The sequence below is a fragment of the Ambystoma mexicanum genome, chromosome 2q (assembly GCF_040938575.1).
Source record: "Ambystoma mexicanum isolate Mex_15411 chromosome 2q, UKY_AmexF1_1, whole genome shotgun sequence".
Lineage (NCBI taxonomy): Eukaryota > Metazoa > Chordata > Amphibia > Caudata > Ambystomatidae > Ambystoma > Ambystoma mexicanum.
In genome coordinates, this window is record NC_090924.1 from 500,629,969 (window position 1) to 500,657,818 (window position 27,850).

Consider the following 27,850-nt stretch of genomic DNA (forward strand, 5'->3'; position numbering starts at 1 on the left):
TTCATTGCTATTCCTCATTTGGAAGGGGAAGAGGACAGGCTAGTCACAGGACAAAAAAGATTCCTTTGTGGTGGATGAGGAAAGAATGCTAGCTCTGCCCCAGCAGTGGCAACTGTCCCATCAGCTGCTGCTTCAGCCGCCTCTAAGCCACTCAGAGGTCTTGACCCACAAAACCCCACTGGGAGGCAGAATCACTCAGCATCTGAACAAATGGCGGGGCATTACTTCAGATGCTTGGGCACTGGAAACAGTAGCCCAGGGTTACTGCCTTCCTTTTCAGAAAAGGCCTCAGGATCATCCACCGGGATATAACTCTGTCAAAATTCTGCATCCGCTCCTTGTGCAGGAAATTTGCTAGAGAAAGGTGCAATAGAACAGGAGCAAGGGTTGGTACTCCTTCCCACCCCCCTACTTTCTCATTTCCAAAAAGGACGGAGGATTGATACCCATCTTGGACTTAAGAAATTTGAACAAATTCCTCTGGAAGGAGAAGTTCAAGATGGTAACCCTTTCTCCGATCCTTCAGGCTCTCGACTCCAAGACTGGTTGGTGGTATTGGACCTTCAGGGTGCTTACTTTCATGTGCCAATCCATCTCAACCTTAGGTTCGCGGTTGGCAGTTCTCATTTACAATTTTGAGTTCTGCCATTCGGGCTGATCTCTGCCCCAAGGGTTTTCACCAAACTGATGGCGGTAGTGGCAGCCAGTCTTGAGAGTGGGGGGCATTCACGTCTACACCTACCTGGACGATTGGTTAACAGAGCTCATTCACCCGAACAGGGCCAGGAACAATTGAGGATTACCTGCCACTTCCTACACAGACTTGGCTTCTCCCTCAATTACAAGAAGTCTCATGTGATACCATTCCAAATACTCTAATTCATCTAAGCAGTCCTAGATATTTCCTTGGGGAAAGCCTCGCCTCCCGAGGTGAGAGCTCAACACATTTTGCAGATGGTTACAAAGTTCCAGGATGCCCAGCATCTGCCAGCCTTTGATTTTCTGAGGTTGCTCGGCCTCATGGCATCCTGCATTTTTCCGGTGCCAGAGGACAGATTGAGAATGAGATCCCTTCAGTGTGCCCTCAGGACTCGGTGGTTCCAATTTTTGGGGAATATGTCAGATCTTCTGCAAGTTCCGAGCAGAGTGGCTCAAGACCTTCTATGGTGGGTTTGCAAGTACAATATTCTCAAAGGAGAATCTTTTTGGCAACCATGGCTGGAGATAGCGGTAGTGACGGACACCTCACTAACGGGGAGCGGAGCCCACACCAGCGATCTGACAATCGGCGGTCGTTGGTCTCCATTGGAGTCCAAACTACACATCAACCTTTTTGGAGCTGAGGGCAATCAGACTAGCGCTGAAGGCCTTGCTGCCCTCTGTACAGGGAAAGAATGTCCTGATAATGACGGACAACACAGTGGCCATGTTCTACCTCAACAAAATAGTAGTAGGGCTACCTCTCGCATGGATTCACATGCTCATGAATATTCCCCGTCGTCAGGCCGGGAATCCTCGGTAAAGAAAAAATCCGTATCAGTTTCGTTTCTGATTTGTCTTTCTCAGTAGTAACCAATCACTGGTCTCTGGGTCATACTGCCCTCTCCCTAAGCCCCGCCTCTGGCAGCCATCCTCAGATTTTTACCGCACACTCAAGTGTTGGGAGTCCTTGTGTTTAGCTCTTGAGCTTTTGCTGCATTTTCGCGCTTTTTCAAAGAGAATCTAATTTTTCGGTCAAATAGAGCCTCAAGCTCCACCGTGTCTACATCTGATTAACGGGTATCCGTGTCGGATTTTTTTCTACGCCCCTCAAGGGTGAAGATTCTGTCGAGTTACGGTTCTTGGGGGATTCCAGAAGTTTCAGCGGCCTACCCGAACATGGCCCAGGAGAAAGGAAGCTCGACGGCCGGAAAGCTGTTCAGGGTTTGCCCTGGATGCCAGCTACAGAATGTGTTCAAGGAGGACGAGCATTCGAAATGTCTCTACTGCCTTCATGAGGACAAAACTCACGTGGAGAAGGACTGTGCGTTTTGCAGGAACATGTCGGAACGGACCATCAGGGATCGACACCTTCGTCTCTCCAACTGGCTGGAAGGAAGGAGTCTGTCAGGTAAGAAGAAGAAGAAGAAGTCCGAACGGTCTTCCAAGTCCTGTGAAGGCGCCCAGGCGACAGGGGCCCAACAGAAGGCAAAGCACTGCGAGTGCGCGGGCACCAGGAGCGCCAAACGGTCGGGCTCTTCGGCTGCCAGGCAGGGCGCGCCTTCCTCGGCACCATCGACCACGAGCCAACGCTCTGGTTCGGGGAAGAGGAAATCCGAGAACCCGGGTAAGCTTCTGGAGAGGCCCTGGTCGATCTCAAAGGATTCGGCCGAGGGGGAGCGAGGCGGTGACCCTCCCCCCAAGGTGAAGGTCTCAAGCACGCCTAAGGCGGTGAAGGCCTTGATGCACCCGGCCAAGGCCTCTATCGAGGGAGTCGCGGTGGCCCTGGCGCAGGCTGTGGAGGCTACACCAGTGGCGGCGACCTCGGGGCCCAGAGTCTCCCTGCCTCCGTGGAGGGAAGCCTCTTTCAGACCCATCGAAAAGACCCCCGTGAAGACCCCGGCGGAAAAAGAGGGGGGGGCGGTGGCCATTGTGGACACGGACACAACATCCGAGGAGGAGCTGGTAGAAGTCTTAGAGGGCCTCGACGATGGCGTCGAAGAGGCCCGTCCCCACGGGAAGGATCCCGACGAGGGTGACGACGAGAGTGACGGCGGCACCGGCGAGGTTCCTAGTCACCCGTCGCTTCCGGAGCCGCAGGATAACTCAGCGGCCATTTTGTTGGCAATACAATCCATATGTTCGGAAATAAGCACGAGATTGCCCTTACTACCGACGGAGGAACCGGAACCAGGCTCGACGGAGGAACCAGAGCCGGGCACGGCGGGAAGCCCCCCGAACAAGAGAAGACGGATCCATCCAACCCGCCTTCTCAGTCCTCGCGACCTGCTCGGCCTTTACCCGCATCCCCCCGTCCCTGGGGATGACACGGCCACAGACACAGACATGGCCACGACAGGTACCGACGGCGGTGACGATAGGATGGAGTTCCCATCGCCAGCCCGGACCCCCCTGTCCGACGAGATCGGATCTTTCCATGCAATGATTGCCAGGGTATCCGAGCTTTTTCAGCTCTGCCCCGAAGAGAAGAAGGAAGGTTTCCTTAACCAACGGCGCAAGGCCAAGAGGAAGGCAGTCCTCACCGTGCCTCTGCTGGATGACATCTGGGACGAGGGTCTCGCCCTTCTCAAGAACCCGTCTATGACGCCTGCCAAGAGGGATCGGTACGAGAAGAAGTACCGGGTCCCCAACGCGGCCCCTTTGTGCCTTAGGGCACAACCGACCCCTGACTCGGTCGTCTCAGCGGCGGCCAAGAAGGAAGCGGGGGGGGACATCGGCCTCAACGTCAACTTCCCCACCTGACGGCGAAGGGAAGAAGCTGGATGCAATGGGACAGCGAGTTATCTCGTCAGCAGCAACAACGATTAAGGGGGCTAACGCCCTTGCGATCGTGGCCTGCTACGACAGGGAGTTATGGTACAAGATCACCCCCCTGTTGGACTTCCTACCGGATGACAAGAGGGCGAGGCCCTGGAGATCTTGCAAGAAGGCGAAGTGGCGTCGGACCACACCATTACGGTGGCAACAGACATTGCTGACACCGGTTTCCGCCAGCTAGGCAACAGCGTTTGCCTTAGACGACGAGGTTGGCTCAAGGTGACGGATTTCCGCCAGGATGTACAAGCCAAGGTGTTGGACATGCCGTTCGAAGGGAACAACCTGTTTGGGAAAACGGTGGATGAGTCCCTCCAAGCCATCAAGGCGGACACGGAGACAGCTAGGGCCGTCGACGAAGGCCGTCCTTTCGGAGCACCGGAGGCAAGCAGGGTGCCTCCAAGGGATTCGGCGGTGGCTCCTCTACGTACCGCCAAGCGGCCTGCTCCTCGTAACAGGAAGCCTACAGAGGACGAGGCAAGTCGGGTTGGCCCCGCCGTCGTCGCCAGGGAGGCCAAGGGGGCAAGGCGTCCTCCGAGCAAGATTTGACCGACAGCGGGGTCGGGCCCCCACTGAAGCACCCCGGTGGGAGGCCGGCTGGCGAAGTTCGGCAGTGTGTGGGAGTCCATCTCCACCGACGGTTGGGTGCTGGACGCACTGCCCCAGGGGCACGCCCTCGAATTTCTAAAAAAGTGCCCCCGCATTCCACCCGTGGTCAGGAAGGAATATCACGTCCCTCAACTGCTATTGGAGGTAAGAGCGTTGCTCAAAAAAGGTGCCATCGAGCTCGTCCCGAAGAGGCTCCAGGGCTCCGGAGTATACCCAAGGTACTTCCTAGTGAAAAAGAAGACAGGAGGATGGCGCCCCATCCTGGACCTGCGACGACTGAACCAGTACATCAAGGCACAGAAGTTCTGGATGGTCACCCTCCAGCACGTGCTGGGACAGCTGGAGGAGGGCGATTTCCTGTCATCGTTGGATTTGGAGGATGCGTACTTCCCCATCCCCATTCTGAAAGGACACCGAAATTTCCTCAGGTTCGTGGTCTAAGGACAGCACTACCAGTTCAAGTCCCTCCCGTTCGGATTGAAGTCGGCACCCAGGGTGTTCACCAAGTGCCTCGCACCGGTGGCGGCACGGCTGCGCCTGCAGGGGATCCACGTCTACCCCTACCTGGACGACTGGCTCATCCGAGGAAGGACAAGGGAGCTCGCCGTGGATCACACAGCAAAGACCGTCCAGCTGCTCACGGACCTGGGATTCTCCATCAACTTTCTCAAATCCCACCTGGTCCCGTCACAAGTCGCACTGTTTCTGGGAGCCAAGCTCGACACAGTGTTGCGTCTGGCCTCGCCATCGGCGTAAAGGACGAAGGCCATCCTGGGCAAGGTGCAGCGTCTGCGGGCCACGGATGCGACCAGGGTGAGGTCCATCAAGTCCCTCCTCGGGATGATGTCCTCCTGCATATATCTCGTGCGCCTGTGCAGGCTTCGGATGCGCCCTCTGCAAGAGTTCCTCGACTCCCGCTGGATCCAAGTGACGGGCAGCTTCGAGGACAGGACCCCGCTTGACGAGACCTTCCAACGAGCGATCCGGTGGTGGGCACCCGCGCTCATCTGACTGCGGGCACATACTTTCAGACCCCATCCCACCAGATAACGGTGATGACGGATGCCTCCCTAGAAGGGTGGGGAGCGCACACCGGAGAACTCCACGCGAGAGGCCTTTGCCTCCCGGAGGAGAAGACGCTCCACATCAACATCCCAGAGCTCCGTGCAGTGTTCTGGGCCCTCAGGTCCTTTCTCCCGTCCCTCAAGGGCAAGGTGGTGAGAATCTTCACCGACAACACCACCACGATGTTCTACATCCGGAAGCGGGGAGGAACCAGATCCCCAGCCCTCTCCAAGGAAGCCCAGGATCTGTGGCATTGGGCCGTCGCCCAAGGGATGTTTCTGGTGCCCTTTCATCTGGCAGGGATAAAGAACACCATCGCCGACTCACTCAGAAGGGAGCTGCGCTCGTGCCACGAGTGGAAACTACATCAGGATCAAGTGGATCGACTCTTCCGTCGATGGGGAAAACCGCGGATTGACATGTTCGCGACGGCGACGAACTCCAAGTGCCAGAGGTTCGCCAGCAGGTTTTCCCCAGCCGAGGAGCATGGGTGATGCTTTCTCGTTCCCCTGGGACGGCCTGTTCCTATACACGTTCCCTCCGTTGCCGCTCCGACTCGTCAACCAGCTCAAGAGGTCCCGGTGCAGGATGATCCTAGTCGCACTGGTGTGGCCGAGGCAGATCTGGTTCCCGGACTTGTCAGCGTCCCCACCAGTCAAGCTGCCGATGGACGCGGATCTTCTCTCCAGAGAAGGAGGTGCCATATTACATCACGACCCGGAGTCACTGAACTTGCAGGCCTGCCTCCTGCAGCACTAGAGTTTGTAGGGTACGATGTCCCGGCTGACTGCAGAGAGTTCCTTGCAAAAGCCAGGGCGTCCTCAACTCTCAAGTGCTACGGACATAAGTGGAAGAGGTTCTCTGTCTGGTGCCGTGCACAGAAGATTAACCCTCTGCGGATTACGGCCCCTCAAGTGCTGCTGTACCTACTGTCGCTGGCCAAAGCTGGACTGGCTCACGCCTCCTTCAAGATGCATCTGGCTGCGATCTCCCAATACACCAGAACCACATGACGGGCGTCCTTGTGGTCCCATCGCCTGGTGAAGGAATTTATGAAGGGACTGTTCTGATCGTTCCCGCCGGTGAAGGCCCCTGCCCCAGCGTGGGAGCTCAACGTGGTGCTGACCAGGCTCATGGGTGCGCCTTTCGAGCTCCTGCATTCGGCACCGTTGAAGTTCCTGTCGTGGAAGACTGCGTTTCTTGTGGCCATCACGTCCGCTCGATGAGTGGGAGAGATCCAAGCCCTATCCTGCAAGCCTCCATACTTGCCTTTTCACGACATGAGGGTGGTGCTGAGGACGCACCCCTCCTTTATGCCCAAGGTGTCATCGGACTTCCACCTCAATGAGCCCTTGGTGTCATGATCACTGCTTCCAAGGAGCCAGGACCAGCCCAACGTCCTTGGAAGCAGGCCCCTAACCCTAATCCTAGGCACCAGCCGGTCCCCACGGGGACCTTTTGGACCATGTCCTGGCGCCGGTGGCACCAGGCTCATCAGAATCATCGGTCCCGGCACTGGAAGCGCCGGGCTCATAATATGTGTGCAGATGCTTGGGTGGATTTACCTGCAGCAGACCATGCTGCTTACTTACCAGCCTCTTAGAAGTCCTCTGTGAACAGGGACTACTTTCTTACCTGGGTGGGGCAAGCTCCACTCCCTGGATTCAGCACTGGAAAGCTTCTGGAACTGGAACTCTTTTCTTACCTAGGCGGGGCCCTGGAGGAAGATTCCTCATCACTCCAAGGCTATTTAAACCACACCCGATAGACGAAACGTGCTTCGCGTTATTCTGCATCTGCAGCAGAACGCTCACCGAGTCTGTTCCAGCCTTTCTTCTTACGATCCCGAATCTGCAAGAGTCATACTCGCCATTCCTGCATCCTGAATCTGCAAGAAGCATACTCACCATTCCTGCATCCAGTCGACAGCAGCACCTGCAGAGACAAGAAACAGCAGGTTAGCAAGGCAGCCTTATCTCGCAGTGCTACTCACTTGATCCATCGGCTGTGGTCATTTTCGGCACGCTGCACCTCCGCCTGCGAAGACAAAAGCATTGTCACTACTTACCGGCACTCTGTGAATTCTGGATTTCTTCACACTGCATCGCCGCCTGCGGAGATAAAAGCATTGCATCTACTTACGGACATTCCGCGGACTCCGGCGCTGCAAACCAACTTCTGAAAGACAAAAGAAGAGACATTAAACAGGTATTTACTTACGCCCATCGCGCTCTTCGCAATAGAACGCCTGCTCTTCAGCACGAACTACGCTGCAAGGAAAAGACAGTTAGAGCGCTTGCATTTACTCACGCATTTCCAGGCGCTTCACTCCATCTTCCTCAAGAGTCCTGCAAGACAAAAGGGTGAAAAGCATTATACGAAGTCCTGTTCAATGTTAACGTGCCTTGCACCTAAAGACTATAAAGACTAAAAAGGTGTCTGGAAACTCACCGCTCGTGCAGTTAACGACGGTAACGGTCTTCTGAGTCCAAGAGGCCTATGTTTCACCAGTGAAGGAACTGGCAACAGCGCCCTGCTCCAGACGCAGATGGAGAGCCCAGCATTCACCTATCTAAGGTGAGCACGTTGACCTGGGGGCTCTACGGAGAGGGAGAGAGAGGAAGAGGGACATTGAACAACCCAGACCATTAACCCCCATATTCTTTCACCTGCAGAAACCTCACCCTACGAGTTCGACACACAGTGCGAAGAGGTTCGACCCCAGAAGCCCATCGGGTTCTGCACATCACCTTTCGAGTCAGACACCTTCCTGCCAAGATCAGCGCCTCCGTGGGAATCAGGTGAGCGTTACACTTGGTGTTACCTGTTTTCTTCCCGTCCCCTTCGTCGCCGGCCGAGAGGACTTTGCACTCGCTGGATGTGGCTAGAGCACTGAAGTTCTACGTGGGCCGCACAAAGAGTTTTCGGAAGACATCACAGCTATTTGTGAACTTTGGACCTGTGAACCAAGGGAAGGCTCTCTCGAAGGCTTCCATTTCCAGATGGCTCTCCGGCTGCATCATGCACTGTCATCGGTTGGCAAACCGGCCGTTGCCTGGCCGTCCAAGAGCCCATTCGACCAGAGCTATCGCTGCTACCACAGCGTTCTTGTCTGGTGTGCCCCTGCTGGACATCTGCAGGGCTGCTACGTGGAGGTCGACGCACACCTTCACGAGATTCTACTGCGTCGACTGGGATTTGAGGGAGGAGTCCAGGGTCGGCCAAGCAGTGCTGTGCAACCTGTTCGCCTAAGGTGAGCCTGGTGAGGAGGTAAGAATTGCCTAATGTTGAGCCTTTGCCACCTCCCGTTGGTTGTGCATGTGGGTACTGCTATGTATTCTTATATTCATGAGCATGTGAATCCATGCCAGACCCCATGCTGGATTAGGAACAAGTTACTTACCTGTAACTGTTGTTCTCCAGCATGGGTCTGGCATGGATGCACATGCGAACCCTCCCTCCTACCCCTCTTCACTTGGTCATACTGCCACTTTGCGTGCTACCAAATTTGAGGATGGCTGCCGGAGGCGGGCTTAGGGAGAGGGCAGTCATTGGCTGGGGGCAGTATGACCCAGAGACCAGTGATTGGTTACTACTGAGAAAGACAGATCAGAAACAAAGCTGATACTGATTTTTTCTTTACCGAGGATTCCTGGCCTGACGACGGGGAATGTTCATGAGCATGTGAATCCATGCCAGACCCATGTTGGAGAACAACAGTTACAGGTAAGTAACTTGTTCCTACCACTGTGCAGAGAGGCAATGCAGCTCTGGTTCTGGCAAATACAAGAAGAAATCTCTCTATCAGCTGTTCACCTAACTGGAGAGAAGAACACAGCGGTGGACGATCTGAGCAGGCAGAGCACAGTCTCCCACGAGTGTGAACTAGCTCAGGAAGTCCTTCAAGAAATCTTCACCCCTAAAGTGGATCTGTTTACGACCAAGGTGAATCGGAGTGTGAACAGTGTTGCTCAAGGGAATTTCCTCCGAGAGGAACTCTAGGGGATGCGTTTGTAGTGGACTGGGAATTCCCGCTCCTGTACGTGTTTCCTCCTGTCCCCGTCATTCCTCACGTGATCAGGAGGATGAGAAAGTTCGGGAAATCCATGGTCCTAATTGCTCTGGATTGGGCCAGGAGGATGTGGTACCCGGACCTTCTGGACACATACATTTGCCCTCCAATACATCTTCCACAAAGAGAGGATCTTCTCTCGCAAGAGGAAGGTCTGGCTTTCCATCCAGAGGTCAAGACACTCAGCCTACACGCATGGCTTCTGAGAGGCTGACATATAAAGATTGGGACCTCCTGGACGATGTAAAGGAGATTTTGCTTTCGGCCAGCAACAAAACCCTTGTACCGGTGTCATTGGAATAAGTTCACTAACTGGTGCAAGGATAAGAATGTGGATCCATTCCTATGTGACACACCTATGGTGCTTTCTTTCCTATTACATTTAGCCAATCTGGGACTTCAAATAGTTAAAATAAAAGGATATCTAGCAGCGCTTTCTATCTTTAAGCGCTCCTCTGAAGAAGTATCTTATTTCAAGATACCATTGATTGTACAATTTTTGAAGGGTCTCACTAACGTATACCCCCAGTCCCATTCCATGTCCTTGTTCGGGATCTAAATTTAGTATTAAAATTCCTTACATGCATTCCTTTTGAGCCTTTGCATTCTTGTCCTCTAAGGCTTCCCACGTTGAAAACAGTCCTACCAGTAGCTATTATATCAGTCGGCAGGGTGAATGAGTTACAGGCTCTCTTGTAAGCCTCCTCACACCATTTGCCATAAAGATAAAGTAATACTCGAAGTCAAACCTTCATTCCTACCCAAGTTAGTCTCCGACTTTCATTTGTCTCAAAAATCACATTTCCATCTTTCTGTCCGCCCCCTCATGCAGTTAAGAAGGAAGAAAGGCTTCACAGGCAGGACCCAAAAAGGGCTCTCGGCTTTTAATATTTCTAGACCTGCAAAGTTTCGACAAAGTGACCAACTTTTCATTGGATATACCGGCCACAAATTGGGCCTTGCAGTAACAAAACAGATGGATAATTATGGCAAATGGAGAATGTTACAAACTGACGGGTAAATATCCTCCAGCTGGGCTAAGAGCTCGCTCCACTAGGGGCATGGCAACTTCAACGGCTCTTCAAAGCGGTGTCCCGGTGCAAGATATCTGTGCAGCAGCCACCTGGTCGTCTATGCATACATTTGTGAAACATTATTGTTTAGATTCAACTTCGTCCCAAGGAGGTCTTTTTGCTAAGGCAGTTGTTCAAAGGGTCCATGATTAGGGTTATTTGGTACTCCCTCCTCCAAATTCTCAATACTTTGCGAGTCTATCAAAGATGAGGAATAACTTGGAGGACACAATCCATTCGAAGAAGTTACTTACCAACTGGTAACGTTCTTTCGACTGGATGTTCCTCCCACGTATTCCTCATTGACCCTCCTAGTCTACCCTGCCGTACAATTTACGTGAATTACACTCTGTGTTCTTTGAGATCTTGCGGTCTAAGGGTACGCCTCGTCAACTCTTCAGTTGAGGATATCGAAAAAACAACTGAAGCCAATGGGCACGGCTCAAGCTATTTATACTATGGATGACGTCAACGCTCTACGGCACCCTCGAAGCACATCGATGCCACAACATCGAGCACAGCGCCCTCTAGTGTGGACATTTTTTTCCGAAGCAGCGAAGCGGATGATACGAATATCAAAGATGAGGAATACATGGGAGGAACAACCAGTCGAAAGAACGTTACCAGTTGGTAAGTAACTTGTTCTTCTCTCCTCATCCCACTAATTTCTGTACCGTTCAATTCACATTTTCTCCTTACACTAACCTCTTTACTCACTCATCACCCACTCGCACTGCAGAACCACTTTCACTCCTAAACCAATACCTCACCTGCTCCAAGAACTTCCTCCACAAGCCACTGCTCCTACCTCCTGGACCAAGAGGTCGTCCTCCACTTCTGACCTCTCACAAAGAAAGCACACTTCCTAATTCCTGTAACCTATTTTAAGAACCCTCCCCATGTGAGGATTGATCACCTTTCCCTGGCCAATCGGGCCCTGTTTTCCCCACCTACAGTGTATATTTGAGAGGAGATATCTTGAAAAGGGGGCTAAATCTCTCTTTCTCTCTTTCTCTCTCTCTCTCTTTCTCTCTCTCTTTTCTCCACACCACCACTCCACAGGTTTGCTACATCCAGACATGGCAGCCCAGGACAGACTGTGTCGTTGTTAGTGTTCTGGTAGCTATGGCAAGTCTGGAGGAGGACTTGGACCAGAGGACATTTGTTAAAGAGTTTTATTTAACTTAAAAGAAAACGCTTTTCTAGCCCTGTTGCTAACAGGGGAGTTCCCTTCTTAACAAACAATACTAAGGTGCTCATCAATAGTCAAAATAAACAAATAGTCCTTTGTCCAAATCCATCCCATAAACTGGCGCTACCACTTAGAGAAAATGTAAAAGAAAAACTAGGCAGTATGCCCTGCTGACAGAGCTGTTCATCCCGATCTTTCTCTGGACTACCAGGAATACCTACTCATTCCGGATCGAATGGTTAATAATAGAGAACACTTCTTCCCTGGTTTAACACTTTCAACAGCCTGTCGCAGCTCCAAAAACGTCATCAAGTTTAGCAAACAAAACCTGAAATTCCAAAAAAGAACAATGTCCAAGTTGTCTTAGGTGGAGAAATATTGCCCTGATACCACTCCACCACTACGGTTGGTTTCTCACCACTTGGTTCACGTCTTTGGTGCCTTTGTGCTCCCCTCAAATTTGTTCTTCATTTGTGTTATTGGGCCACACTGGCTCCCTTGGATCTCTCTGTCCCAATGTCTCGCTTGTCTCACTGGAGTATCAATAACTACTCTTTCCATATGCCTCCCTTGGATCTTGGGAGTTTTTGTGAGCCGCTTGTTTAATTATATTATTCAGGTTTATTCGGCTCCCATAACCCTTGTTGTTACTTGGTTCCTTCTCTCTCTGGGCGTTCCTTCACTACGCCCCCTCCACTCTGAGCAACATGGGTACCTTCTATGTCGCATGGTCTGCTCCATTGAGGTGGCATCTGCTCGATAGCAGTGGCATTCTCCACAGCTTTCTGGTAAGCCCCATAGAGGGTTTTTCTGAGCAGGCTCAACTCCCTAGCCTGAAAGTGGGTGGCTAGCCTCCAGGGAAAAAGGGACGAAGCCTCTAGATTCATCGCATACCCTGAGGTTTGTATTCTTCTATTCTCTTTCCCTATTGGTCTAGGCCGGTGGTCTGGATGTTGTGCATCCTTGCTCGTTCTTACTGTGAGGTCCGCTGAATGGCTGCATAGGACTGCAGCGTCTCTCCCTCCTGTTCTCGGGGTGTGGGCATCTCTGCAGTATGCTTGCGTTGGGGCTTCTGTTCCCTGCCGCAGTGGCGTCTCTCTTCTCGCTCTTCCCCGCAGCCGATCCTTCCAGCTGCCTGTCTGTTACATCAGTTCAATGGGTTACTGCTGCTGTGCGTGTCCTGCAACATATAGAAAATGTCTGACAGGTATCAGACTTTAGAGTTAAGGAAATAGATAAGGATCTGCAAACAAACATACTGGTATATATGATATGATAGGGTATTTATAACACGCTGAATATTGAGGTTTCTAAGCGCGGACCCTGGGATCAAACCTGTTGTGCTCTGTGTCGTCTTGCTTCCAATGGGAGCACATTGCCCCTGAGCTATCCTCCCGGTACCATGGGGTGGGGAGAACCGGACCTAGGGCCTTCTTTTCTAGTGCTACTAAAGTTAGGACTGGTTCTGAGCATCTCCGTATATCTCCCATCCTTATGAGAGGGGGCTCTCAGATGACAAGGACAGGTTATACTGCCCTTGTCACATAAGACATTGACCCAAAACAGTCGGGAGTTAGCCAATGGCAGACAGTTGCACTCCCCGATTTATAAGTGGAATCAAGGACAAAATACACTGCGCCATTTAAAGTTCGTGAAGAGGTTTCAGCTATGGACCCCACCTGTGCACTAAAACAGTACACAGCCACCATATTTCAAGATTATGCAAACCACCTTGATGGGAACTAGAATGCTTTAATCTATGCCTGGGTCGGAGAATAAGTATCTTGCCTTTATATTGGAAAATAACATGTTCCATAAAAGTACACACACAGTAAAACGTGATTATATTTAAACAAAATATTGATCTAGTATACAGTACTAGAACCCACTTTCAAAAAGCTGTGCTGCATGCTACCTTGATTGTGCTCATTAATTTCAAGAGTGAAGACACATTATGTCGTAATCCATACATTCACCACTACAAGAACATCGAGATTGTACTAGTTTCCCCCCAACATCCAGCTAAGCATTCTTGAATAACCCGAGGCACATACAGCACCTCTTTTACAGAAGGCAACGAATGTGCCTCGTTGTTGTATTCGCTACTCATCCCTGAGCAAAGTGGGGATGGCTATCTAATCGCTGCCCTCCAGTTTTCTCTGAAAGAACATGCTTCGTAGTTCGGTCGCCGGGAGGGGTTTGCATATGTTTGGGAACCGAGTAATGCTTACAACATATTGGACAAAAAATATTTGTTGCTGCAGATGGGATTTGAAAACTAAAATAGAAAGAGCCCCAGCTGCTGTTTTTATTTTGCTCAGCTTGTATAGCTAGCTCCCTTGTCTAAAAGGCAAATGTGGTTTTGCATCCACTAAACTATTGCTGCCATCTTCTGAATTATTTAAAGCAGCACTCAAAATGCCCAAACTAAACTTGCCCATGTCTTCCCAGGAAGTTCTTCCAACAGACCTACATTCTCCGAAGGACCCGGCCCTTCTTGAGTGCTCAGCAACCCCTTCAAAAAATAGTTTGCTTCCAACTCAGTATCCCTGTGCCTGCTCCCTCTCCTTACATCCGCTACTTCCATGTGGCTTCTAGGATGCCCAGCCCATAACAATTTCTTTGAAATAACGATGTGTTTTTTGTTACTGTCTTTGCTCGCGAGAGGTTTATTGTTTTTAGTGTAGCAAGGTCTTTTCTTCGGGGCTTGGCTTTTCGAATCACGAAATAATGTTTTTATATAAGGTTGCCTAACATTTCCTGCCCTTAAGCACTGTCTAATAGGTCTTTTCACCAAATGTAATCGTTCACATTTTCGAGTTCTGTAGGTTGAAGGGGCCGGGTGTGTGGGCTGTGGAGGCCGTGCATAGTTTCAAACCTTTATCCTGCAACCTGAACAAAGATGTGGTGACACGCACTTCCAAGTATTCATCCAAGAATTCCTATGGCTTGGGACCCAATTAGGTTTTCGAGCCCACCTCGCCGAATATGTACATTTTCTTTGTTGCCAAAAAGGTTCAATTGCTGAGGAACAGAGCGCTCCCCTTTTGCATGTGGCAATAAGGCCGTAACCGTTCTGGTCATTCAAAACCCTGGCCATGTCCAGCGCAGTTGCCAGATTTCCCGAAGTGTTTCTTGCAGCCCTGAAGCCTACACGCCATTCTGCCCTGAAGCCTACACGCCATTCTGCAGTTCGCTTGATATTTGTAATGAAGTGCGGCCCTATTTAAGCCTACCTTGAAAAAGCCCCATTGGAGTTCCCTAGGGGCATAGCTGCTTTTGGAAGTACATGCCTTACGTTCAAAGCTGTACACTTGGGTTGATATGTCTATTTAAATGTGTAGGTGGTTTACAATTGGCCAGAAGCAAATTCATTACACAGTACCATTGGCAATCTAAAATGTAAAATACAAAAAGGAAAAACAAAATCTACAATTTTCAGTGATGGCTCCAGCTGCCTGGACTAAATGAACTGGTGTTAGCTCATTACGGTCTGACAAAAAAAAAACTCCTTCTTGTCCATACTTATGTACACATTGGTTCATGATAAATATTTTGTCTTTTTTTAACAATAAACTTGAGGATTGCTTTAAAATAGATTTGACTATGCAGTGGTCCTCTTTAGGTGATGATCCTGCTTTAAGCAGTTGTATCTATTGTGACAAATCCCAGGGTATTGCCACTCCTTCCATGGGGGTAGCCCCTTTCCACTAGGGTAGGGTGGTGAGGCTGCTACTCGATAGTCCCCCTGGGGGTGGTACTGAGCAGGTGGATCTCATGGGGTGGGAACTACTTCATGGGACTGGTTACGATGGCGCTGGGAGAATGCTGTATCCATTTACCCCTTTAGTGTCCCCACTCACCTCATCCCCCATACCACTCTGTGTAATTCTAAAGTAGCTGGTGTCCTTGCCAAGACTGGGAGGAGGGATATTTACCCAAGCTTGATGCAAAAGAATACTGAGACGAAGAAGATTGAACAAGGTGGCACAGGCACACCGAGCAACCAACAAATGTGGTACAGCTGTCAAGCAGCCCAATTATAAAAAGGGAAGACGGACTCCATGGTCGGCCGAACCAGTCCTGGAGGACCACAAATCGAGATGCTTGTTCCAAGAGGGACCCGAAGGCTGAGAACTGGGACACAGAGAGTCGTGACGACCAGAGAGGTCAATGCGAGGTGGACCTGACCGGTGGCCGGAAGGAAGGCAGCCAGACGGGCAAAAGCAGAGCAAGCAGGAAGACGCAGGCAGCCAGAGATGTGGGGGGAGAATCCGGAGCTGCAGAACCACGAGGAGAAGGAGAACACAGAGAGCGGCAGCAACATCTCCGCTCTGCCAGCTGAAGACCAGAGGCTTCCCAAAGGTAGGGAAAGGGTCGGCCCAGTGGCTAGGGCATTGAGGGAGCTGTAGGAGCTTATAACCCACACAAACACATCCAGAACAGCACAAGAGGCCCTTTATTTTATACACATTTTGTAAACCACGCAAGCACATCCCGAAGAGCACAAAGGGATAACAGTTGGCATTTTCTTTGATACGAACTTTGTAAACTACGAAAATACATCCCAGAGAGCACAAGAGGATAAAAGTAGCATTGTACATGCTCACACACACTTGCATGTTCGCTTGCACACACTCACGTGCTTGCACATTAACTTGCACACTAACTCACGCTTGCACACTCACCCACACTGTTCCGCTCACACGCTCACGTTCTCACACGCTCGCACTCAGACACATGCTTGCGCACTTCATTACGATCCTGTTACATATTCATGTACCGAGAAAGCAATTCAACCGTTCTTGAACTTCCAGTTGGTGTTGCTTTATTTCTCACATGCTTAACATATTATTCCTTTTTTGGTGATAAACTCTGCCACCCCCCTTTGTTGTTTGGTTTCATTGAAAACATTCTGTGGTAGACTTGGTGAACGGTTTCTGATAATTGACATGAGATGTTTATATACCTTATCGGTGCTGTTGAATGTTGGTCCACTAACGTGTCAGTGGTTTTCAGTGTATAGCCCAAACATAACGTGTCTTGGGACTGCAAGAGCACCTTTTGGGTAATCTTGTGTGTGTTTTGCTTGCCATCTTTGCAGGCTGAAGGTTGAAGAGCTAGAAGCAGAGCGAGGACGCTTGGAGGAGGTAAACGCCAATCTTGAGATGACGCTGGAAAAAATGAACGCTCAGGTAAGCGGGTGAGGAATGGAGGATATGGGTGGTTAGGTGATGTACATGCCTGATTTGCTTTCGTCCGGCTGAATTCCAAGTTGTCATCAGTGGTTCTCCACTTTTGCAGCAACGTTCACAGTAATGAATGTTTCGATTTTTCGGTGGGGGCTTGATGATGCCTTAAGATTTGTTTGTTATATTTTTTCGTTGTTTGCTAAAGGCATTAAAATGTCAACCTTTCAATCGCCCGTAGTGTTCAAACTACACAGATGTACGACAACGTGTTCTCTCCCTAAGACGTTCATTAATAGTAAACAGTCCTATAAATATATTATGTTTAGTTACTACGCATGCACTGTACAATGTGTGCTGTTAACATCACATAAGTCAATTTAGTTATCTAGTCCTAGTTCTTTACTTTTTCATAATCCGCCTGAACAAATCATTAAACATGAAACAATGCTCATTCGTGGAGGAAGGAAAGCTCAGGGGCAACGTGTTTGTCTTGAAAGCAAGACAACACCAGCTCAGCATAGATTACAATCCCAATGCTGCGCTTAGAATCCACTCTGGTATTGTGCGCGTTCTAAAAGAGCAATTATAATTAGTACCTGGAGTAGAAGGTTTGTGTCCTTAAAGTCCGTGAAGATCTGAAGCTTTCTGGCTGTAAGCACTGGGATTGTTAGACAGCGGTCTGGATTCCAGTGACCACTCTGGGTGCCTCCTTCTGTACGTCCACGCCGAGTCCTGGTAATTCACCAGTGTGCCTGCTCACTGTACATTTCCAGATCTTGTGAAGTCCCCTCTTCTGGTTAGGGTGCTTCTCTGTATGTAAGTGGAGGCTAAGGATATTTTTCTCTACACACTGAACCCTTTGAAAAATGGAGGGTCTAAATTTGGCTCACAACCCATGACCATGTGCTAATCGCTATATTAATGGTGGCAGAGGGCATAACCGGGACTTGTGGTCCTTGAGCTTGGCTTTTATTCCACCGGCAAGGTATTGGTCAAAGGATTTACCACCTAATCAGAACTGACCTCCATAACGAGGAAATCTTGATAAACCAATGGCATGGCATGTTCAACAGTGCATAGAGTATATTCTTTCTTGTGTTGCCACCAAATGGCATTGCAGCAGTGGGTGTGAGAGAGTTTCTACACATTTTCAAATGTCCAGTCTGCCTTTTGGCATGGTATTTTCTGATGAGTTTGGTACTCTGTGCAATTTTCCTGTCTCACATTGTATCCTCGTGCGTTGCCACCCAGCATCAATGATGAGTGATGGAGGAGCATGATCTTTTTTGGCTCGATTTGTATAGCTGCTCAGGTATGGACTGTAAAATCTATAAAGACTTGGCGGGTTCCAATGTTGAGCTTTTGTCTGGCACTGTTGAATAGCTACATTTATTTCGGAGCCCTTTCAGTAGGTCTGTACTCCCTCCTCATACACGTGTTTTGAACGGGTCTGTCAATATAGCCATGTTGAATGAAGAACCCTCCTTTGGTCTGTGACCATCACCTATTAGATAATTGGACTAGCATATCAAGATGGTGTATTTTTTAATAGCAAGCAGACCGTGTGTTAAAGGGGTTATGGCCCTAGCCCACCATTCTGGATTCATGTTTAGCACTACATTTGTCTGTTCTGTCTGTACAAGATGCCCTTAAACCTTTAATTGGACAAACTCCGTTAATTTCTGTTTCATATGATCAGCCCTTCAGATAAGTATAGCAGCCTCTTCAACGACCTGAAAACAGGCAAATACTCCCAACAAATAAAAACGGTGGGTCAAAATGCTCCCAACAAAATACAGGAAACCGACGCAATACATGGGCGCATGAGGCCGGCAAAACCGGTCACCACAATGTTAGACCTAGCTTGTATGCTCTCAAAAAATGCAGATTGCCATAGCCTGGAAATCCCAGAAGGGCCCACGTATGGACAGCTGCTGGAGAGATCTGAAGCGCTGGTCCATAGCAGAACCAGTTGTTTGTCATATGGTCTTGCAAAAGGGGATGAGGGAGTGGAGCAACAATGTGGCTGCTTGCAACATATTAGTGCAGTTGATGTTTCGTTCACCGGATGATAAACCTCTTTGAGGCACTCCGCCACATAGAGGAATGCAGTCAATATTACGGGAGACGGTCACGGAATGTAGGAAGTGGACATTTTGGAAGGGGTACACTAGCAGGGCTGACACGACAGTGATAGCCTCAGGACTACCCAGGCATAACACACCACCACCACCACAGACCTTCGATGCAAGTCGTGCAAGCTGTTGGTAAAGGGTTACATAGTTTGGTTGTTAAGTTATCATTTCTTATCCTAAATGATGCTGTGATGTGATGTTGTAAGATTCACACGACAAAATAAAAAAATAAATTAAAACGCACATGGGAGCATACCCACTGCTTACCCCCCAAACACACACGTCTCCAGGCATGTGCTTGGTTCAGTGGCACCAAAAGAGCAATGTCACAGAAAGAAGCTCTAATATTACTCCCTGATTTCGAGTGGAATTTTAAGTTGACTCAAATCATCTTTTAATTTGCATGAATTACTTTTGCAGAGATGTATGGATTGTGTTTTAGAGTTGGGAATGGGAATTTCTTATTTAATCTGTAAACATTATGTAACTCCCACGTTCTAAAAAATATCATCTAAAGATATTCTTTTGTCAACATTTAATCTGGAGCTAGGCATCTAATATGGACTCATTAAACTGGCAGTCAAAGTAATGCAAGGGTGATTGTGCTGGCCCCAAGACCTAGTAAGTATTGATATAATCGTTCATTGTTTCCTGCACTATATATAGTCAACCACACCTTGTTTCTATGGGTGTTTTTTTAGTTATCTTGGTTCTGATCTTAGTTTTTCTTTGTAACACATCACCAGACAGTCGGACAGAGCAGTAGTTGTGGGTTGACACTTTCGCAAGTTTAAATCCTGACAGGCCTGACTTAGCCCTTCATCCTACTTGATCAGGTGATGGTCAGGTCCAAGTCTCAAAGACATCTTTAGAATACAACATATCTTGTCCTTGATGCTGTAGTTACACATTATGCAACCCATATCCGATATAGGCTCTGAATGATATCTGTTTAATTAGATGTGCTTCAGTGCATTTCAATGGGCACTTCAAACCTCTCAAGGTTTGACCATAGTTGAATAGAAAAGTAATGTCAGTAAAGCCCCACCTGGAATAAGCAGTATTTACAGTTACTCGAACCACCATAAAACTATTAGTGGGTAACAATCCTATCTCTAAGCTCTGTACCTTTTTGTTGATAAAATGTTTTTTCTTTTTATAATTATGCAGCTCTAAGATGGCCAGGCCCTGGCTTGATGTGTAGCGTTGGCTGCCAGAGATGTTACTGTGTGGGCTATGCAGGAGTGAGCATGTACAGTGATGACTCTGGCATTGCTGCAGCTGTTCCTGAAGGCGAGGCATGCTTGCAGTTTTCACCAATGTCGTTTTACTAGCGTGGGTGTAGTGTAGTCAAATTTGCGAAGCACTTTGATGAATCAGGCTGTGGCATGGATGACGCCTCTAATTTGTGCGTGGGTGGAGGTCGGTGTACAGAGTTTCCTCATCTGTACAGAGTTTTCTCTGTACATGCGAGAAAGGGCAAGGGCCTCAGAGTTGACCGTAATGGATAATGTTATTTGGCATGTGTATAGCGCCTAGTTCCACTATTATGGCCTCAAAGCACTGTAGGTGAACATCCTTGTAGGACCATGGTATGAGATATTGGTAAGAGGCTTTTAGAATGTGTGTGTGCATTTTAGCCAGTACGAGGTGGGTAGGGGTGACTAAGTCCCTCCAAGCGACCCATGGAGAACTGGCTTCTGGATGGGTGCTGTGATGGGCTGTCCGGAGAGTTTGTTAACCAAGGAGACTGATTATGTACCCAGCTAGAACACATTTATCGTGGGACTTGACTGCCTTCTAGTGGCAGAGGCGTTGTGTGATACGGGTTCAAGTAGTGGATAATTGCCGATTGAGGCGGTTGTGTGGCAGTGCCTTGGGGGGGGGGGGGAGCGGCTATCTACCATTGTGCTGGAGTGCGATACATAACTGTGACCCATGGCGGATTTGTTATTTCGATAACGGAGTGCAGGTCTTATGATGTGGTTTAAGTGAATCCATTCTGTGCATGCTCAGTACTTTCTTGATGTTGCCTCATGTGGCTTGTTGATGTCCCAACCTACCTGTCTGCAATCCACTGTAAACAAAATAGGAAGTAAAGTTTTTATAGGTGTTATGAAATAAACTAATTCAACCAATGCCACACCCAATCGCTACTCCCCTTTTCCCTAACATCTTCCGTATGGACTTTGCCAGGTTCTCTTTATAGCAGGGGAATAAGTCTTTTTGGCCAGTCATCAAACAAGTCTCTCCCAGGATACTTCTGGATATTTCTAGCTGTATTTGGCAATCTTGTTTGATGATTCTGGGCACCGTGCAAACACTGTACCAGTGAAAGGGTTCCTCGGGGTCCCTTTGGTCTTCTCTCCACTCAAGTTTATTAATGGAGAGTAGCTCCAGATAGCCAAAACGAATTCTCTCAAGTAAAATGTGTTGCTATCAATAGTCACTCTCCGAACTCTCTTGCACGCTCTCTCTCCCTCTTGGTCTTCGTCTACTGCGACCTCTTCTGCTTTCTTGCTCCTTGAGGTTCTCCTCTTTCAACCTGTCTTATCCCTCCTACTGCTGCTTCACCTTACTCTCCACCTTCTCCCGAGTATTCAGGTCTCCCTGCAATTCCACCTTCAGCTGTCTCTGCATCTCCACCACCTCCTGCATTTTGTCATGTCGCTCCTTGCGCGGCCGTTCTGGACTGCTTGGAGGGGCTGCCGCGTTCTCACAATGACCATTTTTCCCTCCAAGATGGCCGGGCCGGTGCTCACTGTTCTCTGGGCCGCGGTCTAGTTTCCAGTTCCTTCTGTTGTCATATATAAGTGCCGGACGGCTATTTAACCTTGCATCTCATCGCTCGGTTGCTTAGCCTTGCTTCTGTGCTCAGCGCTTTGTTCCAGTTCCTTTTCTTGTTGTTTTTCCTGCGGTTCTACTCCCTCACCTCCGTTCTGTTCCCCTTCCTTACTTCTACCTTGGCTTCTTGTGAAGCGCTGCTCTGTCCTCTCTGCTCAGCCTGCTTCCTGGTTTCATCCTGTACTATTCGCTGGCTTCATTATGTCTGCATCTGCATCGCCTGGATTGCAGCGTTCTACACTGCCTACTGAAACCAGTCAGCTGTTTCACCCACGTTGCTGACAGACTGCCTACCCACCACCTACAGGGTTGTTCTCCATTACAGGGTGTTTTTCCCTGTCCTGGGCAGTGTCCCCGGTGTCAGCCTGCATGGGCTGTTTGAACCAGCACGGTGGTGTCGGAGGAAGCTCGCTCCTTTCTAGACGAGACCCGCACTACATGAAAGAAGACCAAGTCCCATCCCAGAAGAGGACCTCAACCAAGTCTACTCGGGTGAGCCCTGATTCATCGCTTGCTGAGTCTGACACATCTTCTTTGCTGCTTTACTCACTGCCTCCCCCTTCACGTGAGATTGTACAACTCCCAATTTCCTTTCCTTGTTGCCAAATCTCCCCTGAAGGGCCTGTAACTGGGTGCGTGGAGTATTGCTCTTTGGGGATTGGCAGGTGCGTAATGGCGTCCCCTGTTCAGGTTTGTTTAATTTAGTATTTGTGCTTTGTTCCAGATGAAAACGCAGCCTCTAAAAGGCTGGTCTGCCCTTTTTGTTTTGTCAGAGTGGCACTTGTGCGGTGGAGCGGAATGCAGGGCCGTGCAGCAGAGCCATCACCTTCCCTGTCACCTATGTGCTCTGTTCCGTGTTCACCACAATAGTGCTGATTGTGTGTATTAGTTAACAGGGAGGTGTTCGTTCCAATGCTGATTGGCAGAGAGACTTAACTTTGCTTCTCCTGCATCTGAGCACATTGCCAGATTCTTCAAATAGGACCGAGATGGTGGATCCTGTTTTAAAGGTCCTGCAGACCCCAGGCAGTGTTTTGAAAAGGTACTTTAAAAAGGATGGAACATGTAGCATTATTAATGGGACAATATTCAGCCGGGGCACTCCTGTGATGTATGGGCAATATGGAGACCACCCCCCTCCGACCCCTGTTCTGCCCCCGAGACCTACATCACAGAAAGCAGGTAGTTTGTTCCAAGCCCCAGAGTCACCCCCATACCAGAGGGCCATACCCAGGTATGGACATTGCCACAAAAAAGACTATAACATGGTGTAGCTTAATTACAATGTAGAACTGCCACCAGCCTGCTTCCTATGAAGCCCTTACGTATTAAATGGCACCCTCTACCAAGATTCCGGAAGCAACGATGGATCAATGAACACCTGAATTCAAGGATCTGGAGTACTATTAGATGAAGAGCCATTCACGTTGGAGGAAATTAAACTGGCAATTGACTCACAAAATAACAGGAGGGCTCAGGGTCAGCTAAGATTCCACTGGAGTTCTTTAAAGAATAAAGTTTTGATTTGGCCTTATTTATTTGTGTATAACTAAATAATGCCCCATGTGGAAGAAAGAAATTGGATTTGTGCGGACTGGGAGAAACGATTCCCATTTTTAAAAAGGGGTGTAAAACTGACCCGAGTAATTAGCATGCAATCTCTTTACTGGATTCCACGGGTCAAATTTGCTAAAACATTTTGCAGTATAGATCGGCAGAATGGGCGAAAGAGAATACAAATCTAAGCCCATGGTGGGCTCCATTCCAAAAAAGGGGTAAGAGCTGCAACGAGCAGGTTTTAAGACTAATGCTCATTTTCCCTGTCTATGCGCATGTGAATAAGTGCTGGATCTACCTCCCTTTTTTAGGTCTGAAGGCAGAATTCCACAATATTTCCAAAATTGTACAGTGAAACTGCCTATTCTCCCTTGGTCTACCCAGTGGGCTATTGAATTGTGATATTAACCTGTACAGTAACATCAGGGCTCGCATAAGGTATGGTCTAATTGAAGAAATTACAGATTCTTTTGCGATCGCTAAGGGGGGGGTACAGTACGGGTGTATACTAGCCCCTACTCTTATTTGCTTATATATAAATGAAATGGCAAATGACATTGGCAAAGTGGATGTCCCAAGCTTGAACTGCAAGCAAATGTGCATACTATTTTATGCGGACAATGCTGTGTCAATATCTAAACACTGTCAGGAAGAGGAAATGGCTAGACTTATTGCATGATCTCCGTTTGAAGAAGGGATTAGAAAACAATATTAATGATTTGCCGACCAACAAATAGAATGGTTACAAATGTGAATTTTGGACACGTAGGAAGGCAACTAGAGGAAGTCAGATAATTTGACTTTTTGGCATACAGGCTAAATATGGCAGGTGACTGGGGATTGCCCAAAGAGAGAAAAGTGGCATAGCACTTGGCAGAAAAAGTCAAATGATAGATACATTTAGTGCTAGCTTGGAGAATAGATCCATACTGGTAGATGTGGAAGTTTATAATAAGCAGGCAGCAAACAACTGTTTATTGCACAAAATTATGGGGATATGAGCCTGTGATTAACTGGTGAGAACAAAAAACATTTATATACTAAATTTGCCAAGAAATATATCAAACGCATTATTACACTTAGAGTTGGGCCAGACAGATGGGGGTGAAAAGATCAAAGTAAATCCTTTATTGTATTGGATCCGTTTATGGACTACTCCACAACTACAGACGCACAATAATGAGCTGATGGAGGCTCTTTTACGAATAGTTGGATTTGCCTATTGCATATTAATGCACATTGCTAAGTGCACTTTGAGACAGGGTCAAGGTTGGGTGATGTTCATTGCGTGCTGTTCATCATTTTGGTGAAATGATGTCCTAGATTATCTCAGTCTGCCTTTCTGTTCCAAATTGCGTGATCAAGGACACATCTCTTTCCCCGTATTATTCGGATTTCGTAACTTGCAAATGTGGGAATTCTTACAAACTAAGTTGACCAACAAATAAAGAAGGGTAAGCAGGGGATATTGAGGATATGTAGTGAAGTGCCAAGGGGCAAGGTTCTGACTTGATCCCGAAGATCTTGATACCAATCTGTGCTTCCCTAGTTAACTAAGTGTTTTGATCCTGGGCAAATTGGTCTCCCTGTCCTTTACTCTACTAAATGCTTTTGGTTTTCCTACATAAAAATCAAATGACGATAGAATGCATTAATGGACAGCTGGAATCTCTCCATTTTGTAAATGTGTTAGTAGGAGATAGTCTGCCTTTCTCTTCCTGCAGTCACTGAGAGATGAGGTGGGCACCAGCATAATAAACCGTCAGTTAAACTATGTCAAGCTAAATTGCCTCTCGAATATTTTTCATTATGCTCATGTGAAATGTGCAGGCCTCTGCTCTTCGTACCCATATAATCCAAGAGTTGACAATTGTAATGCATTTCCTTAGCAGTGTGTGAAATTTACAAATAACCTGGTTGGGATGGGGGCATATTTTGCACAGCTTCATACCGCAAAGTCCATTTGAATTATTTCGAATTACTTATTGTTTCTAAACAAACATGCACCTCGGCTATTCAGTAGGCCTGCAGCTTGGTCAAATGTGTTGACTGTAGAATACTATGAGCCTGTAGTAGGTCATTTACCAAAGTAAGATGGTACCATGAGTCCTGGTCAAAAGGGAGTGCATGGTGTCCAAGATAATGCTGTTGCAGTGACAATGGCATTTGCATCACACAGAGAATGTGATAACAAGGGGCGATCCATCTATTGTTTTAAGGTTGTGTTCGGGAGCGTCTCATTTTCGGGGAACCTAGGCAAAAGTAGTGTTTTGGGCGGGTATCAGTCCAAAATGCAGGCTATATCTGCGATGAAAGACTACTGGCCTGCTGGAGTACAGGGAATATAGTAGTTTCTAAACTCCTACTCAGCCCACACTACTTCTAAGCCACCAGTGATCTGGACCAAGAGGGTGAAATAGGGGCAAGATGAGCCTTCATTTCTCTCTTTAAGGCAGAATGTGCCACGGGCAGGCTACTATCTTCAAGTGGGCATGTGTGGGTGAGCATGGAAACATCGAAGCTCAACAGTACAGTCAGTACCAAAATAAAAGAAATGTCCAATCAAGGTTCTATGAAAGAATGACATACAAACTATTAAAGACACTAACCACCTACCTCTGTAAGGAAATGCACAGTGGATGCAGACTTTGGGAGAAATAGGCTATGGGTAGTGAAGAACAGTGGTTTCACGTTAACAGTCTTGCAGAAAAATAAAAAAAGTTCAAGGATATGTCTTTGAGATATAAAGAGGGGGTTTTAAATTTCACTAGTACCTCTAGACCAAGGCCAGGGGACAGAACTGCTGTTAGGCCTTCTTTCAGGTGCTTGACAGCGTTGATGGATTACTGTGTGCTTCCCTGTGTGTCAAATCGGATTGGAGTTGGCCGAAATGGTTTGATGGGATTCAGCAATGTGGTGCAATTCAACAAGCGGCAATGGCTCGGGGCTTGAAAAAGCTTGGCTCACGCTGTGATGTTCGAATGTCTAACTGGGTCTCGACGCTTTGAAGCAGTGATCAAACTTCACTGGTAAGCTGGCTCGACTGAATCCTACGAAGCAAAGCATGGGGCATTGGCTCGAGACTCAATGAAACTTGTTGCAGGTAGTGTTGGATTGGCCCAGCTGCAAGGCACTTGAAGCGGTTTTAAGTATAGATTGTCAAACAAAGCTCTGTTGGGTCTTTTCAGCAGCTTTAAGGGGTCCAGAGCACTTAAAGTAACTCGAATTAGTTCAAGATGAGAGACAAATGCAGCTTCCTTTGATCCTTGGCTTCCTGTGAAAGCCTCGACTGGGTCTCTGAGGAAAGGTAAGTCTGTCTACTGCACCCTCCTTGGATGTCCTTAACTTCAACCCACTGGCTGGGGATTTTGGGCAGTCTTTACCTCAACAAGATTCCAATGACATTTTCTAACAAGCTTCATGGCGGTTTTCACTCCGTTATAAAGCAAGCATTGGCAATGCCAACAGTTTGTGCTTTTGTGTAGGCATGTGAAAGGCACTTGCCAGGCACAGATGTACTAGTATTAACTTTCCATTGATGGTAACAGCTGCACAATCTTGCGAGTGCACCTTATACCAGTGCCTTGCAAGTGCCTAACACGTATACATAAGCCAACACAGTTGGCTTTGCCAATGCTTGTTTTTTAACAGCACTTTAGTGATGGCCATGCATAGTGCTTATAAATCAAATGACTCAAGGCAGATCTGATTTTGGCATTTCTATTACCCCAATAGCTGTTTACAGCTCCAATTCAGTCATTAACTCTTAGAAGTCTGCCCTGAAAAAACACTGGCAGGCAGTTAGAGTGCAACATTTGATGGTAAGCGACCTCAGAGTTCCCATGAGGAGTAGTATTGGGCGGGAAAACACAGGAACTGGGTGGACATGGCCATAGGGATTAACATGGCCATGGGCAGTCAAAGAGTGGGAATATTACCAAACAGTCATGCATACTGACAACCTCTGCTGATTGACATGGGACCGATATAATCAATCTGCCAAATTTGACCTGGTAATTTTCCTCTTCTCAATGTGCCTCGAACAATTTGAGGTATGGGTCTATGCAATTGGTGTTGGCACACGGGACATTGCAAAATAATCGTTTTCACTACTTCTAAAGGAAGACTGATTCCTTGAGCTTGTGCCCATCTGATAGCCTTTTTTTCCAAGGTGCCCACATTTCTGATGGGCCCATTTGGCCAAACCCTCCAAATCATCTTCCTGAGCCTCTGCATCCACTGATGAAATTTTGGTGTGTTCATCTGCAACAGAATTAAACCAACGTTCTAATGAGCCTGTGGCACAATGCGCGTCCACATGATATACAGTGACTTCACTTTGTAACAACATTTCTGCAATATCTTGCCACAGTTCCTTTCCCCACAACTCTTTTGAATTAATCTTCCATTAATTCTTTTGCCAAGTTGGCAACCACACTGCCAATCCATTCGCCACTGACCATGAATCTGTGTACACATAACACTGACCAGGGGTCTCTTGTTTCAATGCTTGGTAAACTGCATGAAGTTCTGCGAACTGACTGCTCTTTCCTTTCCCTGTCGTTGTCAACATCTTT

At 48.2% G+C, this 27,850-nt stretch overlaps 1 protein-coding gene across 3 annotated transcripts in view; it reads left to right on the top strand.

The window, feature by feature from the left end:
- MAD1L1 (mitotic arrest deficient 1 like 1) overlaps positions 1 to 27,850 on the top strand; it is a 3,106,940-nt gene that overhangs the window by 1,858,353 nt on the left and 1,220,737 nt on the right. For all 3 annotated transcript variants that reach the window (XM_069647622.1, XM_069647623.1, XM_069647624.1), the window contains one exon: positions 16,650 to 16,740. In XM_069647622.1, the coding sequence (XP_069503723.1) occupies positions 16,650 to 16,740 (91 nt within the window). The remainder of the gene's footprint in view (positions 1 to 16,649; positions 16,741 to 27,850) is intronic.